Source organism: Phacochoerus africanus, chromosome 13 (assembly GCF_016906955.1).
Source record: "Phacochoerus africanus isolate WHEZ1 chromosome 13, ROS_Pafr_v1, whole genome shotgun sequence".
In the NCBI taxonomy this organism is placed as follows: domain Eukaryota; kingdom Metazoa; phylum Chordata; class Mammalia; order Artiodactyla; family Suidae; genus Phacochoerus; species Phacochoerus africanus.
In genome coordinates this window covers 2,809,661-2,828,625 of record NC_062556.1, presented here as the reverse complement: position 1 = coordinate 2,828,625, position 18,965 = coordinate 2,809,661, and the positions used below count along the sequence as shown (strand labels likewise).

The 18,965-nt window shown below is 57.4% G+C and overlaps 1 protein-coding gene across 5 annotated transcripts in view; it reads left to right on the top strand.

Annotated features, from left to right (window-relative positions):
* SPATA13 (spermatogenesis associated 13) overlaps window positions 1-18,965 on the top strand; it is a 111,483-nt gene that overhangs the window by 84,537 nt on the left and 7,981 nt on the right. The window contains exons 1-7 of one of the 5 annotated variants that reach the window (XM_047756416.1): window positions 1,278-2,434; window positions 12,359-12,495; window positions 13,942-14,121; window positions 14,328-14,513; window positions 16,172-16,351; window positions 16,749-16,981; window positions 18,494-18,623. In XM_047756416.1, the coding sequence (XP_047612372.1) occupies window positions 2,170-2,434; window positions 12,359-12,495; window positions 13,942-14,121; window positions 14,328-14,513; window positions 16,172-16,351; window positions 16,749-16,981; window positions 18,494-18,623 (1,311 nt within the window). In that variant the 5' untranslated portion in view covers window positions 1,278-2,169. Of the gene's footprint in view, window positions 1-1,277; window positions 2,435-2,875; window positions 4,327-7,731; window positions 9,733-12,358; window positions 12,496-13,941; window positions 14,122-14,327; window positions 14,514-16,171; window positions 16,352-16,748; window positions 16,982-18,493; window positions 18,624-18,965 lie in introns of those variants that run through there. The other 4 variants (XM_047756418.1, XM_047756417.1, XM_047756415.1 and 1 more) reach the window with 4 other exon arrangements.

The following is an 18,965-nucleotide window of genomic DNA, read 5'->3' as shown; positions in this document are numbered from 1 at the left end:
ACTCAAGCAGGCCCAGGGGCACCTCAGAATGTGCTAGAAAATGTTTCTGTGTTAGGTTGCATGTCTGTGTCTTCTGCTTATGTTTCTCTGGAAAACCGCGTGACCGTGGCCTGTGGATTAGCAGTAAGGTTTGTCTGTAATGAAGGGTCCCTCTGGTCCATCATTTATGCGGATGCCCTGGGCGTTGGTCCGAATAACCAATGGCCGATATAATTGACTAGTTCCTGGTAAGAAAACCCCTTCCTGGCTTTAAGAACAGCAGCCCCGTATCCACAGTGGTCGGGGGGTGGGGGGCGCAGCGTGGTGTACACAGCACCCTCGCTGTGCTGCCCTGGATTCTGGGGGTCGTTGCTCACGTGGGGCTTGGGCCGGGCCTTCCTCGGTTCCGACGTGAACCCAGCCCTGAGCTCTTTTCCTGAAAGCGGCCATGGTGCTGGACCCGAGCCTCCCGCCCCGGCCCATCCTGAAGCCTGGAGGGCAGGTGAAGCCCCCAGGCCTCTCCCGGGTCAGGGACGTCTCTATCCCGTGCAGGGCACCGCAGCAACAGCAGAGGGAAACTGGGGCTGGGCGTCTTCCCGCCCAGGGTCGGGAGGTGCGAGAAAGTCAGTCCCGGGTTGTGCTCCAGTCGATGCCAGACGAGTGTCCTGGTGGCCCAGCGAGTTAGGAGCTGGTGGTGTGGCTGCTGGGGCTCCGGTTCCATCCCTGGCCTGGGGACTTGCACGTGCCGGGGTTGCCCCCCCCCCCCCAAGATAGATACCAGAAATCGGGAGCCAAGTGGAACCTTAACCACCCCCCGACTGCCTAGTCGTCTCCTGAGCCGTCCTGGGGGTAAAGGGAGCAGCCCTGGCTTGCGTCTGAGATCCCGACTCACCACCTCAGCAGCCTGCTTTCCAGACGTCCGTGAGGAAAGACGCACACAGATGGGCCTTAGGGCCAAAGAAATGAGGGTGATTTGCTGAAAGTCACCCTTCATTCCTTCGTCTGTAGAATAAAAATGATTGCTGACGTCCCATGTCTTTCCAGCAGTTGTTGGATCCTCTCTGGTTTCTGAATATTTGATTTTAATATTTATACATAAACACGTAATATATGCAAATATATACTATATATAAGGTCTGCATATAACCTGCGTTTGTCCGCTTTCCCACGGGACGTAATCGCTTCATCCTTCCCGTGCGGCTGGTGCTCCAGGACCGGACGGTGTAGAGACGTCTCCTCAAGCGGACGGATGGTGTGTTTGGGGCGGGGGGGTCCGTGGAGGAGAGTAAGACTTCCTTACACTGCGCTTGCGGGTTTTGTTACAGCATTTTTTAACGTATCTTGTTGGAGTAGAGTCGGTTGAACGCCGTCGTGCTCATTTCTGCTGTGCAGCAGAACCACTCAGACACACGGGTGTGTCCTGTTTCCTGGTCTTTCCCGTCATGGTCTATCCCAGGACACTGATCTAGTTCCCTGTGCCAGGCAGTGGGGCCTCGCTGTTTATCCGTCCTGTATTTAATAGTTTGCTTCTGTGGCAGTGTTCTTGCTGATCTGATAAGCGGAGGCTCTAATCACTGAAAAAATTTTCGAGGCTAGAAGTCAAGGCTTCTGTGCAGCTTCCTCCAGAAATATCTTAGAAAGCTTGTTGGGTCAGTTTCCTTTGAGAAGATGCTTCATTTCGATGCAGTGTTTGTCTGTTTACTTTTTCCCTTCTCTTTATCTTTATTTTTGTTGGGAGTGTGTGTGCAGCAAAGTCAGTTTACTTAGTGGATGCCTTTGGCTTAAGATCCTAAAATCCTAAAGACCTTTGTCTTGTGCCCTGACCCCGACTCTGGATTTAGACGAAGGCCTTGGGAACCAGAAGCCGCCCTGTGTAGGGGCTGCTCCAGGAGAAGGGGAATAAGCCGAGGGCCCAGGTAGAGCGGCGCCAGGAACCGTGGCCGAGACAGCTTCTTCTCTGAGAAATGGTGATTTTCACCAAAAGAAAAAAATGAAGACAATGGAAACACTGGATTTGTTTTGCCTCCCGCTGGATTTTAAGCTCTGTTGGAAAGGATGCTCATCAGAATTCATTCCCCCATCTCGCTGCTGTGTCTCAGTATTCAGCGTTTCACGTCTTCATTGGAAGTAAAGCCAGGTCCCCTCTTGCATTTCTGAAGTGAATGAATAAATAAAACAAAACACACCAGCATGCAGGATGCTGCCCCGAGCGGGGAGCTTCTAGAGCCCAGGCCCCAGGCCCCAGATCCCTGGGTCTGGTTCACCTCAGCCTCTGATGCACGTCACCCCAGCTCCCAGGTCGCCCGCTGCTGCTGCTCCCTGGACCACACCCTTTGCGGTTTTGAGAAGAGGGTTCTGCGGCCTTACGGGAAATTCTGTGTTAAATACCTGATGGCGTTGTCCTTATGCGGGCTGGAGCCCGTGGTTGCTGGTGTATCCTTTCGGTTTCCAGGAGGTAGATGTAGTGCTCAGGGGTTTTCAGACGTTTGGGGGGCACCGTCTTGGGCGAGTAGCATTCCGCTTCGAGTAGGAAACCCTGCCTCGGAGAGAGCAGTCTGCTCTGAGAGACGGCTGCCCGGGGTCTTGAGTTCATCCGTTAATGAAGTTCTGTCTGTATTGGGTGGATACGCCCCTATTGGATAAACCATCTATTAAGAGTTTTGACTCCTTTAAATCTTTTTTTTTTTTCTCCCTCTTTTAGGGCCACACCCGCAGCATATGGAGATTCCCAGGCTAGGGGTCGAAGCAGAGCCACAGCTGCCGGCCTCCACCACAGCCACAGCCATGTGGGATCTGAGCCATGTCTGCCACCTACCCCACAGCTCATGGCAATGCTGGCTCCTTAACCCACTGAGCGAGGCCAGGGATCGATCCCACGTCCTCATGGATCCTAGTCGGGTTTGTTAACCGCTGAGCCGCGAAGGGAACTCCTCTTTTAAGTCATGTTTGAAAAAGACTTGCAAGGGACAGAGTCAACGCTCATCTGGTTTTGTGACTGTGACTGGGGCGTGTGTGTGTGTGTTGCCTCGGCTGGATTTAAGGGTGGGACGCACCATGTCGGTAGAAAAAGCCACCGATAAAGATAAGCACCGCCTCCGATAGCGCACAGGGCCGGCGCGGGGCTGACTCTGCTGCTTTGCCCGTCGAGCTGACGCTGAGATTTGTGTGGACACCGGGCCTCTGTGACAGTCCTCCGTCTCTCAGAGCGGCTGCAGCGTGGTTGGCCCTGTTTGTGAACCCGCAGGAAAGTGCCGGCACCGTCTGTACTTGGTGAAATGTTCCCAGGAACCCTGAGAGGGTTGCTGGGGCCCGGTTGTCCCCCGGGACAGACCAGACACTGGTCCCTGGAGGTCGGAGCTGGTGGAGTGATGACAAGGAGCCCACTGCCTCGCCGGCTCAGGTCACCCTCTCCCGGGGGCCCGGACCCCATGGTCCCTCCTGCATGCATGACCTCCTCGCTCGTCTTCCTGTCGTGGGGAAACTGGCGGAAGCGTGTCGTTTGCTAATTACCGTTCTTTCACAGTATGACTTGCTCCTTGCAGATTCACTGCACAAAAAACAGAGTAGAGAGAAAATCAATAACCCCTTGTCATCAAAGAGAGTAAGCCTCTTACAAAAACACAAAACACTGTAAACTAGCTATAATGGGGAAAAAAATCATTCAAATGAAATAAAAACACAAAACAGCCTTCTTCCTTACAGAGGACAGATGCTCTGTAGAGTCAAAGTCAGACGCTTCTCACAGAGTAGAAGGCACACATATCTCCATGCATATTTTTTAAAGGAAACACTGCTTTGAAAGTGAGTTCGCAGATTTACAGCTGGCATAATGTAACATCATAACTGAGATTTTTGTCGTGCCATGGCAGGAAATCCCAGCTCCGTCTTTGAACTTGGTGACCCCTGCTTCTTCCCCGTGAAACAGAGTCCTTCTTGCGAGCTCTCTCTGCCTTTGGGATGGTGACGAAAAGCAGCAGGCGCCCAGCTGCTCCCACCCTCATCCAAGGCTCTGGTGCACCTGATAGGCTGCAGCGGTGCCTGGGTTTGCTGGGTAGCGGTCTGGCCTGCCTGTGGGTTGGTTTCCTGTCCTGTCCTGTCCCCCATCTGGAGCTGGAACTCAGCCACTGGCGCGGTGAGCAGGCGCTGGCCCCAGTGCGGAGGCGTCTGCAGTGAATGAGCAATTCCTGCACTTCCACGGCCAGAGCCTGGGTGATTCTCCGAGATGCTCACCCACACCCCAGTCCTGCTCTGACCCCGGCTGGTTTTCCAGCAGAAGAATGGTAGCTAGAGGGGAAATATCAAGATTTTGGAGTCTGGAAAGCCTTCACCTGGGTACGTGTGCAAACTGTGAGTTGCACATCTGTCTTTGCTGTCGCTTGCCAGTCTCTCTCCTTGCGGCTCACAGCGCTAGCTCTCCGCTGCTTCTCATCGGGTGTAAGTGTGTGTGTGTGTGTGTGTGTGTGTGTGTGTGTGTGTGTGTGTGTGTGTGTAAGTTCATTGGTCCCATCTGGGGTCCTGAGTGCAGTTCTCGGTGTGGACACAGTAAAGCAGAGAAGCTGGGTTTGGTTATGGCACAGCCTTTGGTGTGAAGGAGAAAATAGTCGGACTCGAGCGTGGGCTCTCCTTTAGGGGACGTGGGTCTGATGTGTGTGGTCCTGGCTTTTGCTTCTAGTACATGAACTGTCCTAACCCAGGAGGTGATCGTCGGGGTGTCTAATAATGTTCCTTTTGCTAATTTGGGGCGTGGGAGGTTTCAGGGTGTGAAGAAATTTTTGAAAAATACTTTTAACTGTTTGCAAAAGCGAGACTGCCCATGATCCAGCGCCTTACCCCACCCCTGCTTCTCAGTGTTTCTGTGATTTGGTCCCTTCGGCTGCCTCCTAGTTAAGTGTGAGGGAAAACGTCGAGGGGTCTTACACTAGGGGGTTAGACGCTGGACCCCGGTGTATTCTTTAAAGGGAGTAAGAAAAAACTTCTAGCTGACTGCCGCACATGGGTGCAGTAGGATGCTTTAAAGAAAAGCCTCGTCCCTGCTTTGGCCTGAAATCCCTGCCCGTGGCTCGGCCCGGAGGGAACGGGCGAGGTGGGCGAGCGCCGGAAGGAGCGGCACAGGTGCAGTGGTGCTGCTTCCTTGTTGGGGTTGGCTTTCTGTGCAGGCTCAGAGCAGCCGGGGATGTGGTTGGGGCTTCTGCTTCTGGCAGATTAAAATAACCAAGACCAGCGTGTGTGCCACTTCACGAGCGAAGATTTAGACGAAGAAGAAGAAGAGATATTTCTGCCTGCACGGAAGTCACAGGCCTGCCTGCCAAGGGGCCGCGCTGGTCCCTGGAGGGGCTGGGCCTCGGTGGAGTCTGCCCATCCTCCCTCCCCGGCGGGCACGGGTCCCGGGCCTCCTTCCCGCAGTGCGGAGGCCGAGGGCGGCGGGACCCAGCCTCGGTGCCGGGCGGGCTGCTCTGTGTGGCTGGGCTGCGGGGCTCTGCACCCCCTCTCCACGGGCCGTCGGCTCCCGCTCCAGCCTGGCTGTGAAGAGAAAGGAGGAGGCAGTTCTGCCCGAATCTTCCCCTTTCCCGAGGGTTCTGTGTGCTCCCAGGACTGTCTGTCACACGCTCGCTGTGCTAAGTGTGTGTGCACGTGTATGTGTGTGTGTTGGAAAGAGGTGCACAGCCCGTGCCAGTGACAAGCACTTGCTGAGTGGGGGGCTCTGTCTCATTAGAGGGCCCTCAGGGGCAGGGGGCAGCCTGGCACCTGGGACGAAGCTTCTGCCATGGCAGCAGGTCGTGTCCTGGGCCCAGTGAGGCCAGGGCCCAGGCCAGTGCCAGGAGGATGGCTTTGGAGCCAGGCAGGCCTGGGGCTGAATTCCAGCCCCGCCGCCGAGGAGCCGTAACTCCACCTTTCTGAGCCGCAGTCTCCTCCTGTGTACACGGACAGTGATGCTTCCAGGACACTTGTGAGGCTCCGATGAGATTGGATGTTTTATTCAAGCGCTTAGTGCAGTGCCTGGTACACCCTGGGAGTTGATTCTGGGGAAGCAGTGAAACCAGGCGAGTTCTTGCTCAGGGTGTGAGCAGCCAGCCTGGGGGCAGCTGCCAGGAGCCAGGAGGGGCGGCCAGGGAGTGGCCAAGCGGAGGCCACAGGCACAGGCGGCAGCTGTTTTGGACGGGGCCGCTGAGGTCAGAGCCAGACCCAATGGGGAGGAAGCAGACGCGCAGGGCCAAGCCGGGGGCAGCAGCCGAGGGCTCGGGGCAGGCCTCTGAGAAGCCAAAGCCCACAGCCAGGTCTGCACTGGGCAGGGCCCGGGCGAGAGGGTTGGCAGGGAGGGGAGCGGGTCCACCTCTACTGCCCTTTCTGATCTTGTTAGTGTCAACGTGTTTTAAAGATTCAAAAATACTGTTTGGAAAATGGTTTGAAAGTCTAGATGAGGCAGGTGTAAGGGTGACTTTCCCGACAGCAGCCTCTGAAGTTCCCCTTGGGGCGGGTGTCTGGTGCCTTCATTTAGGGAGCTGGCTAATAAGCGTGGTCCTTGTCCCCGAGAAAGTCAGAGGGGACAGAGACGAGGAACACAAACAGCCAAGATATAATGACAATATATATGTGAGTATTTCAGAACCGGTAGGGCGTTCCCGCTGTGGCGAAGTGGGTTAATGAGCCAGTTATCTCTGCAGGCGCTGGTTCCCCACAGTGGGTTCAGGATCTGGTGTTGCTGCAGCTGCGGCTCGGATTTGATCCCTAGCCTGGAAACTTCCATGTGCTGTGGGTGTGGCAGAAAAAAATAGAAAAAAAAATTAAATAAATTTAATTTAAAAAAGAAAAAAAAAGGCTGACTGCAGTGACTGTCACTTCGGAGGCGTGGGTTTGATCCCTGAGCCCAGCGCAGTGGGTTAAGGGTCCAGTGTTGCTGCAGCTGTGGTGTTAAGTCGGCAGCTGCAACTCAGATTCAGTCCGTGGTCCAGGAACTTCCCTAGGCCTTGAGTGCAGCCACTACAGAAAGCTGAACATGCTTCTAGAACCTCAGAGGTGGAGTTACCTCGGGGGGGTCGGGGAGGAGACCCCCCCCCCCCCCGAGAGCTTGACCACCCCGCGGGAGGTGGGATTGGCCGGGCCCTCGGGGCAGGAAGGCGCTCCAGGTGGACAGGCCAGCGTGGAGGTGTTCACACCCAGGAGGAGAACCCGAGGCTCTCGGCTGTGTGGCTGCGTAGACAGGTGCACGTGTCCGAGGCAGGTCCCTGCACGAGGGGTGACGTGGGTTTAGCTTAGCTTCCCGTGGTGCCCACGCTGCGCCGGGCCTCCCAGTCGCATGGAGCGTCAGGGAAGGAGGTTCTCGACCAGCACCCTCCCTTCCGCATGCCCACCCCCTGGCAGCCCTGGCTCCCTGGTCTGGAGGGTGGGGGCGGGGCAGCACCATTTTCTGCGCCGTCCTCCGGGGACGGGATCCCGTGGAGCCAGGAAGGGGCGAGGCCCTGTTTCCAGCCTCCGCGGGGGCGGCTCTGCCTGACCTGGGCTCGAGCACAGCCCACCTGGCTGCTCTGCTCTGCTTTTTTTTTTTTTTCCTTAAGTTTTTTTATTATAGTTAATTTACATTGTCCTGTGAATTTCTGCTCTATAGCGCCGTGACCCAGTCATACATACATCTGTATATGTAGAGACGTGTGTGTATATATGTAGGATGTATGTATGTATTATATACGTAGATATGTCTACGTATATAACACATACACACAGCTATGTAAATATGTATGCATACACATTCTTTTTCTCACACCGTCATTGCGTCATGTCCTGTCGCAGGAGATTGGACCTATAGGTCCCCGTGCGGAACGGCAGCCCTCGCTCCCATCCGGCCTAAAGGCAGCGGTTTGCATCGGCTCACCCCGACCCCTCCCCCGCCCATCCCACTGCCTCCCCTCCCCCTCGGCAAGCACACGTCTGCTGTGCGCTTTCCAGATGGGAGGTGAGGCAGGCCAGGGAGCCGCAGCAGGCTTCCTCAAACTGGTCTCTGACGGGCTCGTAAGTGCGGGAGTTTCCACGAGTGGCTGGCGTTCTGCTGGGAAGTCCCCAGAGAGGAGCTGCCCAGGCCTGGAGAACATTCTGGACCATCCGGGGATGAGCATTCACACCCGAGCTGCCTCCATAGGTTAGCTCTTACCTCCCTCTCATCTAAGGAGACGTGCACCTGTCCAGCCCCAAGTGACAGGTCGGGGAGGGGGTGCGGCTCCCTCAGCCGCCAAGAGAAAGCAAAGCGCGGGTCTGAGCAGAAGCCTTAAATGTGCAAAATCAAGCCAAACGGGAAGACCTGATGTGTGTCCTGAGCCGAACTCCCCCCGGGACACGGGCTGGGGACACGTTTCCTGTGCACGTGAGCCCCGCCTCTGGGAGCCGCATCCCCTGGCAAGCGCTGGAGGAGAAAGTTTCCCATGGGGGACTTTGATGTGTCCGGTCAGAAACGCAGCTCCTGAACCTGTTGTCAGCTTTTGTCCCCTCTCAGACGTCACATCCAGGTTCAGTACATAAACTAGAAGACTGACAGGGCCCCCCTGGGGAGCACAGGGGAGGCTGCTCATCGTTCCGTGGCGACGTGAACGAGGAGAGGAAAGAGTGTGTGTATAACTGAGTCACTGCTGCGCCCCCGAGACCAACACTGCACCGGAGGGCAACTGTGCTCCAAGACAGTCGTTCCAAAAACTCCGGATTGAGACAGAAGAGTGTCTGTCACCCTCCTGAGGCATGTGGACGCTTTCATCCCTGGCCTTTCTTGTAAACTCCCATCGCCTCTGTTGTGGTTGCAACAGCCCTGACCCTAAACCGGCCCCTCCTCTGTGACTGCAAGGTTCTCTCCCGGATGCGCCCGAAGCCGCGTCAGGCCAGGGCTGGAAACGAGGACCCAGGCTTCCTCGGATGGGTTCATCCAGGAATCGAGCAGTGGTTTGGGGGAGATGAAGATGAGGGGCTGAGTCTGGCAGTAGGACTCTGGGAAGGACAGGCTGCCGGGGGGGGGGGGTGGTGCCAGCAAGGACAGCCACCCAGTGTGTCCCCTGCAGAGCCAGTGACGGCCTTTCCAGGGCCGGCGGACTGTGACACAAGCAAGCCGGGGATGAATTCCTGTTACACGAGTGGAGGGCGTTCCTGCACCTTTACGCCCTGGTCTGCGAGGCGTGTGCCCTCATCAGCACCCGGAGCTCTTGGACCCTAACGATGTTCCCTGCGCCTCTTAGAGCCGAGGCCACACCGAGTGGGAAGGAGAGCAGCTCGGCTGCTCTCGGGGTCCTCTCTCTAGGCGTTCCGGGTCTTGATTGCCATTTGCAATGTGCCAGTGTTGGCACAGTATTTATTTACAAGATCATTTTCCGACATGGCTTTTCCACACCTACTTGTTCAATGAAAGAAAGAATACAGCTGGCCAGGGGTCTGAAGAAGCAGGGCAGCGTGCTGCTGATGAGACTGCAGCATGTCGCGGCCACCGTGGAGCACTGTGTGCAGGTCCCTTGCAAAGTGAAAATAGCATCTCCACGTGCTGCAGCGACCCCACCTCTGAATATGCACCCAGAGGCATTCAGAGCAGGATCTCAGGAGGGGTTGGCACAGCCATGTTCGCCAGGTCCTCAGTCACAATGGCCAAGGGGCCCGAATGCCCAGGGAGAGATGGATGGAGAGATTGTCCCACCTTGACAAGGAAGAGTGGATACTGGCAACCGATGCAGAGGAGCCTTGCGGACCTTGTGCTAAGTGGAATATGCCAGCCGCGGAAGGGCAAGCTGTGTGAGTCCATCGCAGAAACAAAGTAGAAAGCTAGTTGCCACCAAACAGGATGGGGGAGGAGGAGGAAGAAATCGCGTTTGCTGGGGACAGAGTTTCGGTTTTGCAAGATAAGAAAGCTCTGGAGGTCTCTTTCTTGCACAGCCTTGGGAACCTGCTTAGCGCGGCTGAGCGCATGCTCTAAAGTGGTAACATGGTAATTTTTAACATCTTGAGAATTTGTGGTAGCTTTACATGGTGCAAAATACCCCTAAATAGGAAGTCACCACTGAAAAAGAAAAAAGGAAGAATGACTTGAAAACCTCCAAAACAAGGCACTGTTTTGGGACGCTTCTTCGCCCACAGTTGAAGGTTTGGCAGGCGTGCTCCAGGCACCAGGAACAGAGTGGAGAATGAAGCAGACAGATGTGATGGCTTTGGGTAGCTGACCCTTTAGCTGGGGAGACGGATGATGGCCAGAGTATCTCAGGTGGAGAAGATGAACCAGGAGGGACGACTGGGTGGGGGTGGGGGAGGGGAGGGGCAGCATCTGGTAGGATGTCAGCGAGGAAGGGGGCCTGTGCAGGAAGCGGGCAGCTGCCAGGGTCAGAGCTGGATGGGCAGTGTGTGTTTGGTGGTCGGGGGGGGGGTGGTGGTCTTTGTGGACCCATGCTCGGTCCCCCACGGGTGGTGTGGGGCAGCAGAGGGAGTGGTCCGGTTTCTGGGTGGTTTGGCACCATCACTGCCCACTTTGAGGAGACTCACGGTAGGGGGTGGGGCAGGGAGGGCGGAAGGGCTGCTCGAGGTGACTGTGACCGTGACCTCGGCTCAAGTCTCGGGGGAGGCCTGCACGTCGGTGGGTTCTGGACACTGAGAGCTGAGGGCAGAGTGCGGCGCTGCTGCTGGACGTGGGATGTGACGGGCAGAGGAAGGAGGGGGCGCAAGGACTCCACCTTAGACACGGCACCATGCGGTGCACGGGTCCCACGGCCTGGCTGGCTCCGGGCTCATTGACTGGACGGTTGGTCGAGTGCGGGGCTTTGCAGGTGCTTTTGCTCCAGATGCCTTAGCGGGTCCCGGACACCCTGCCTCTCGGCCACCCAGCCTCACTCTCCCTGTGGACAAGCAACTGGCAGCACAGGGACCACCATGAGCTGACGGCCTTCCTGGGAGCCCCTGGGGCCCTTTTCTAGGCCTTGGTGACGCGGTCACACACCGTGCAGTGTGTGAGTCCACGGCTGTTTCCAGATAGCTCTACCCACTGCCTCTCAAGCTTGAGGCTTTTTGCAGTAAAGGCTTGGAAATCGCAGTTTGGAAATTGAGGGTTTGGACCTCACCACCTGGCTTTCCCCCCCTCCCCCGATGGATTTTCACAGCAGCTCCAGAGGACGTGGGACAGGGTTCTACCCAGAAGCCCTGTTCCAAGGGTCTTAGGGAAAGCGGGGTTCCCCCCTCCCCCTCATGGGGAGGGGCCCAGGGGCCTCGATTTTCCTGAGCTCCACGGCCTCCCTGAGATGGCGGGAGAGATGCACAGGGCAGGATGCTTCCTCTGGCGCTCAGGGCCCCAGCAGATCTGGCATCGCCTCTGTCCCCTCCCTGCGCCAGCCCATGGGCCCCATCAGCTGCTCTGAGGACTCTGTTAGAGAAGGGTTGTGGCTTCAGGGCTCCCTCCGTGGAGTCCGATAAGAGATGCTTCACATACAGCAGGTGCATGGCTTCCTCCAGACTTTCTCCCCACCCTACCCCACCCCCCAGCAACATCCAGTGACCTCGCGTCCTCTGCCCTCCAATGCTCTGACCACAGCACAGGCCAGGAGGGACCCCCAGGAACCCTCCTTTTGGTGAGTCCCAACTGTGAGTCAGGGATGCTGGGAACCTGCAGTTCCCTAGTGGCACTGCGGGTTAAGGACCCTGCATTGTCACTGTGGCGGCTCAGGTCACTGCTGTGGTTTAGCTTGGATCCCTGGCCTGGGCACTTCTACATGCCTTGGGCATGGAAAGAATAGAATTCCCTTCACTCCGTGACAGATTAGCCTTGGCAAGAGTAGCCCACTGTCCCCAGAAAGGAGATCTGAGTGCCAAGGTGGTCAGTCCAGGATGCTACACTCATCCGCCAAACATCTTTCTTTTTTGGTAAAGTGTTCCTAATTCTGTCACTATGGGCTCCAGCCTTTTCCCCCAGGGATGACTAGTAAGCTTGGCCGTGTGGCTTCCCTTGTACGATACCGTCAGACCTTCTCATTCAGCAGCACGTACAGTGCTTGCAGGGGGATGATGGAAGCAGGACGCTTTTTTAAAATTATATTTTCACTTCCTTTTTCTCAGCTTATTGACTCAATTCTTAGAAACATCATCTATATTTATATTTTCTATATCCTCCTTGGAGGACAAATCTCCAACTAAATCACACACAATTCACGCAGCATCCAAACGCACAAAATGACACTGTGTCAACGTTGGCAGTGGCCTCCGAACTGCTCCTTCTCCCTGTGACAGTCAACCCCGGCTCTTCTGAGCATTAACGGCTACCTTTGGGTTCATAGGGCAGTGGCATCTTTCTCTTGGGGGTTGCTCTCAGAGGTCAGAGGTGTGGTCGGGACACCTGTGGTTGGCCGGCTCTCAAACCACACCGTCTCTTGCTCTCTCTCAGTTTCTGCAGACGGAGGTGCCGAGTCGTCGGCCTTAGTGGATGACAACGGCAGCGAGGGGGACTACAGCTATGAAGACCTCTGTCGGGCCAGCCCCCGATACCTGCAGCCGGGCGGGGAGCAGCTGGCCGTCAACGAGGTACTGGAGGGAATCCCACGCAGCAGTGGCCATGCTGCAGGCCCGCTTTGCAGGGCCCAGCATCCATTCATAGGTTGTTCTCTACTTCTTTTTTTTTTTTTGTCTTTTTGCCTTTTCTAGGGCCGCTCCTGTGGCAAATGGGGGTTCCCAGGCCAGGGGTCGAATCAGAGCTGTAGCTGCGGACCTTACACCACAGCTCACGGCAATGCTGGATCCTTAACCCACTGAGCAAGGCCGGGGATCGAGCCCTCAGCCTCATGGTTCCCAGTCGGATTCATTAACCACGGAGCCACGGTGGGAACTCCAGTTGTTCTCTACTTCTTAGGGGCCATGTCCCAAAACCTAGAACTCGGATTGGAAACACAGAATCGTTTGCTAGCGTTTTCAAGGATGATTCATCCGCTTAAGTTTTGCTCACCACGAAAGCACATCCTGCCCAGTTAGAGCAGCCATCACTACGCTTGGAGAGGGCTTCTTGGTTTAGGAAAGGCTCTGACTTGTGTTTACCACCTCATAGAGATCTAGGAGCTGGAGTTCCCGTAGTGGCTCAATGGTTAACGAATCCGACTAGGAACCGTGAGGTTGCAGGTTCCATCCCTGGCCTCGCTCAGTGGGTTAAGGATCCAGCACTGCCATGAGCTGTGGTGTAGGTCACAGACGTGGCTCGGATCCCATGTTGCTGTGGCTCTGGTGTAGGCCGTTGGCTACAGCTCCGATTCAACCCCTAGCCTGGGAACCTCCATATGCCGCAGGAGCGGCCCAAGAAATGGCAAAAAGACCAAAAAAAAAAAAAAAGATCTAGGTAGTTATATGATCCGTGTTTTAACAAACCCTCTGAGGCTTGGCCGCTGAAGGACTTGCTAGCAGATGGCAGAGCTGAAGTGAGCCACGTACGTGTCACCACGGACGTGGGCTGCTTTCTACCTGCTGCATCTTTAGCCCTTTTCACAGAAGTCTTTCCAGAAGGCACCTCCGTCTTTTGGGGTTCGCGAACCCAGGCTGTGGGGTGTAATTTGGCAGTGCCCCAGCTTTTGCTTGATCTGCGGTGTCCAGGGACATCCAGGAGCCCGGTGGACTGGCCTGTTAGTATCCAGACATCATGCTGCATTCTCTCTAGGAACCGTAAATGCTGCAGTGAGACGCAGGGTCTGTTCCCATGGTGAGGGAAGTATGAAGAGCAGGTCCTGGGTGATGCAGTGAAGGGCTTGCAGCAAAGGGTGTGCTGACCTTTAGTGGCTTGGCTCTGGGACCCCTAGTGTGGCTGCTCAGAAGCCGTTTCAGGGGGACTAGCCTGGATGTTGGATAATGGATGTGCAGAGGAGTGGACTGGGGTCCGCTGGCGAGCACGTGAGGGGCGCGCACCTGGTTCTCGGCGTCCAGGGCACATGCGGGTCGGATGCGGGCCGAGGGCCGAGGGCCGAGGGCCGACCGCCGCCTCCCTTCCAGCTGATCAGCGATGGCAGCGTGGTCTGCGCCGAGGCGCTCTGGGACCACGTGACCATGGACGAGCAGGAGCTGGGCTTCAAGGCGGGGGACGTCATCCAGGTCCTGGAAGCCTCGCACAAGGACTGGTGGTGGGGCCGCAGCGCCGAGAAGGAGGCCTGGTTCCCGGCCAGCTTCGTCAGAGTGAGTCCCCGGCTCGGGGCGGGGACGGACAGACAGGTCACCCTTGTCCGCAGCCCCCTTGGGGGTTGGGCTGCGGGTGCGGAGCGCAGGGCACGTGCCTGTGGCCCCCGCCGCCCTCCTCACGTCCCCAGGGGCGCCGGGAGGGGGAACCGCGGGCTCTGCCCAGGCCTGGGGCGCCCCCTACCGGTGCCACGTGTGTCCCGCAGCTGCGCGTCAATCAGGAGGAGCTGGCGGAGGCCCCCGGCGGCCCCGCGGGCGAGCAGCCCGAGGAAAGCGCGGGCAGGAGCCGCCACAAGCACCCCGAGAGCCCGCAGCAGATGCGCACCAACGTCATCCAGGAGATCATGAACACCGAGCGCGTGTACATCAAGCACCTCCGTGACATCTGCGAGGTGAGCGTGGCTCCGGCCGCATCTTCAGACCCCGCCCCGCCCCCCCGCCCCCCCCCCCCCCCCCCCCCGGTTTCCAGACCCATCCCCCGCCCCGCCCGCACGGCCCTGCCCAGGCCACTGCTCAGGGATGCTGCTCAGGGATGCGGGACCTCCCGCAGCACCCAGCTGGCCAGAGAGTGCAGAGCCAGCCCCGGTCAGGGAAGGCGGCCCTTTCAGTGAGACCCACCCGACACACACAGCGAGGTCCGAGCCATTCCTGGCCTCATCTGGTGACGTCCCAGCCTGTCCCACAGCCTCTGGGAGCCTGTCGGCACAATCTCTCTCTATGCCCTGGTATTTTCCATGTTATGGGTTCTGGGCAGCGCTGCACTAGACTGTATGGCCCATCAGGTCCTTCCAGCATCTGGGCTGTGACTGCTGTTGCCTGGCCTTCCGTTGGGCTGTGAGAGGTCAGCAGCAAGGCAGGCGGCTGGACTGACCGGTGGATAAGGGCCCACTGGTGCTTGGCTTATTTGTGCAGCCATCTCGAGTGCAACCCTCTAAAGTGGCATTTTTGGGAAATAGGTCACTGCTCATAGTTGCTGAGCAGGACTGCCTGCCCTCGTTGGGGTCCCTTGTGTCCCCGTCACAGAGGAGAAGCGGGGTGCAGAGAAGTAGGCGGGGAGGTTGTGATGGAAACGGAGCCGTCCGCCTGGAGCCTGGAGCCTAGAGCCTGTTGAAGTTCATGCCACGTGTCCGTGGTGTGTGTTTGCTGTGTAGCCACTTGAGTCCGTGTGATTACAAGGTGCCAATCTGGGGACAGCTAGTAACTCCCTACCCCCTTATCCTCCCCAAGACACGGACAGCCAGGGCATCGCAGATGCAGGCCTGGGGTCATAGGTCTACAGGCAATGGCTGCAGGAGAAAGTGGAGCATGAGCAGTTCCCGGGGGGGGGGGGGGGGGGCGTGTGCTTGGCTCTTGGCCGGAGCAGTGAGCCCTCCGTGATGGCATCTGTATTTGACAGGCTTCCTTGGCCGTGCAATGGAATTAGGGGTGGAAATAGTATCTTAGGGGTTTAGAAGACGTGTGGCACCACCAGTTTTTGAGCTCTAGTATTTGAAAGCAAGCAACTTATATCATGAGTGTAATGTGGAAACTTCGTATGGTTTCTGGAATTACAAAGCCAACCAACACATAGCTTTTCTCTTTCGTTTTGTCTCTAACGTGTTTAGGGCACATTATAGTCATGAAAGTATAATTAGCCCATCAGAGACCCCTAGGGTTCAGATAATTTTCTCTAGTTAAAATCCACTCCAAGGGAGCTCCCATTGTGGCTCAGCGGGTTAAGAACCCTCCTAGCATCCATGAAGACACGGGTTCCATCCCCGGCCTCACTCTGTGGGCTAAGAATCTGGCCTTGCCCCAAGCTGCGGTATAGGTCACAGATGCTGGTGTGGCTGTGGCTGTGGCATAGGCTGGCAGCTGCAGCTCTGCTTCGACCCCTGGCCTGGGAACCTCCAGATGCTGCACCTGCAGCCCTCAAAAGAAAAACACAATAATATAAAATAAAGTCCTACTCCAAGATCGGGGCTCTGGGCCCCCAAAGGTATCTTCTCCAAATAAATGATTTCCGTGCATTTACGAATCAGTTCACCGAGTGTGCTTTCTGGTTCCGAAGGGCTACATCCGACAGTGCCGCAAGCACACGGCCATGTTCACGGTTGCGCAGCTCACCACCATCTTCGGAAACATTGAGGACATTTACAAATTCCAGAGAACGTTCCTGAAAGACCTCGAGAAGCAGTACAATAAAGAGGAACCTCACCTGAGCGAGATCGGCTCCTGCTTTCTCCAGCACGTAAGCCTCCCGGGCTCCTTCCTGAGAACGTCTGGCTGCGTCGTTCTGAACTGTCTCCACCTCGCCTGGGGGGTGGGGGGAGGATGTGACATGTAGACAGCAGGTGACAGGGTGGGAGGGAGCCCCGTGACCAGGGGGCCAGGCCTCCCATCCTCCCGGTCACGTGGAGGGGAGAGCAGAGGGGACGGGAGGCGGCCTGGGAAGACCCCTTCGCTCTTGTCCTGGATCAGGCGGGCTGAGGGGACAGTGCAGGGGGTGACACAGAGGGTGACGCAGAGGGCCCCACTCCCCGGGCAGGGGACAGGGCGTCCTCGGCCGCCTCCCTCCTGCCCAGGAGCCCCCCCGGGGACGGGGCCAAGGCCGCCGGCGACCTGACCGCGCGGTGCCCCCTCCCCAGCAAGAGGGCTTCGCCATCTACTCCGAGTACTGCAACAACCACCCGGGCGCCTGCGCCGAGCTGTCGGGGCTGATGAGGCAGGGCCGCTACCGCCACTTCTTCGAGGCCTGCCGCCTCCTGCAGCAGATGATCGACATCGCCATCGACGGCTTCCTCCTGACGCCCGTGCAGAAGATCTGCAAGTACCCGCTGCAGCTGGCCGAGCTGCTCAAGTACACCACGCAGGAGCACAGGTGCGGGCTGCGGGGTCGCAGGGCACGGGGGGGTCCAGGGGGCGCAGGGCACGGGGGAGGGTCCAGGGGGCGCAGGGCACGGGGGAGGGTCCAGGGGGCGCAGGGCACGGGGGAGGGTCCCAGGGGGCGCAGGGCACGGGGGAGGGTCCCAGGGGGCGCGGGGCACGGGGGAGGGTCCAGGGGGCGCGGGGCACGGGGGAGGGTCCAGGGGGCGCGGGGCACGGGGGAGGGTCCCAGGGGGCGCGGGGCACGGGGGAGGGTCCCAGGGGGCGCGGGGCACGGGGGAGGGTCCAGGGGGTGCGGGGCACGGGGGAGGGTCCCAGGGGGTGCGGGGCACGGGGGAGGGTCCCAGGGGGGTGCACAGCACCGGGGACGAGGGGGGTCCCCACAGGGCCATGATGGGTGAGCCGCAGGGAACTTTGTCAGTGTTTAAGGTTGTTTACTGAAATAAAGTCATTGAAGAGGCTCCCAAACATCCATTTCTAGAGATATTAAAAAAATAAACATAATTCTTAAAGTGGGTCATGAGCCCGTGCAGATTTTTAGTGTGTCGTCGGTCCTTATAAGTGATGTATATTTTAAACACTCAGTAGCTAACAAGCAACTTTCAAGAGAAACAGAGCAGCGCGAGTGCCGTTTCGGAAACATCTTCTTTACTCACCTATGTCCTCCCAGGAGCAGGGCTCAGCTGTGGGGGGTGAAGAGAGGGCAGAGGCTGTTCCAGGGCTTTTCCAGGCTCTGCGGGGCTGTATTCAGGCCGGCTGAGACCCACAGGCTCTGACTCCCCCGGAAGACACGGGCAAAGTGTGGAAAATAGAGAACTTAGGCTGCTCGTTTATGCGTGCCCTGTTGCAGCCCGTGTGCAGGTCAGAGCTGCAGCTTTGGTTTTCCTGGTGCCCTGAGTACAGGAGCTGTGGGGTCACGGTGCATTTGATGGGAGTGTAGCCTGTGGGAGGCCTCAGAAATGAAGACGCCAATGTGGGAATGTCGCATGAGCATTTGCATAACTCGCTCTGATCTTCTCGTGTCCTTTCCTGACCGAACACCATATAACAGATGAGGCTGGAGCAATTCCTGACTTGAAAATCACTGGTGATCAAATAAAATAAAATAATAAAATGGAAAATCACTGGTGATGACTAAAAGTACTTTATAAGGTCACGTTTGTGCTGAGAGAATCAGAGCAATGACAACGGCCTGTCCTTTCTTTATTAATGAAACGACTCCGTCGTCACCGTGGCTGCATCTTAGTTCTTCTGGCCTTTGCTTCCAGTCCCGTGGTTGCTGGGAAATGAGTGGCAGCATTCTCCTTCCGGGGGATGCTGGGTGCCGTTTGGACAGCGCCCTGAGCCTGTGCAGACTGCAGTCTAGAGATCGGGGAAATGGGACAGTGATGCCTTTTCGCCTCGGCTGTCGGCCTCCGAGGGGGGAGGGAGTGCATGACTTTGTGGGTCCTCCTGTGTGCGGGTGCTGGGTTGCATGGTTAAAATGAAACACCCCCACACTCTGCAGCGATTACAACAACATAAAGGCAGCGTACGAGGCCATGAAGAACGTCGCCTGTTTGATCAACGAGCGAAAACGCAAGCTGGAAAGCATAGACAAGATAGCGCGGTGGCAGGTGTCCATCGTGGGCTGGGAGGTACGTGGGAGCCCCCCCCCCCTTAGAGCCTCCGGACCCCATGGTCCATCGCGGGCTGGGGGGTACCTGGGGGCCCGGCCCTGCCCCCACCCGTGGTCGTCAAATGTGATGACATTTGTTCCGTCTTTGAGGTACCCTGTGCGCTCGGCTTGGATGCTGTGGTGTTTGAGGCACACTGCTCCTGTAGTCTCTGGAGTCAGTTTATTGGTACAGTCTGGCTCTCCCGCTTGACTGCAAGCTCCGAGGGAGCAGCTGGAGCCCTCAGGACAGTTACCGGGCAGGGGGCTGTGAGACCTGGGTGTCTGAGGAGGGCTGATGCCGCGTCTGTAAGGCGGGAGGGTG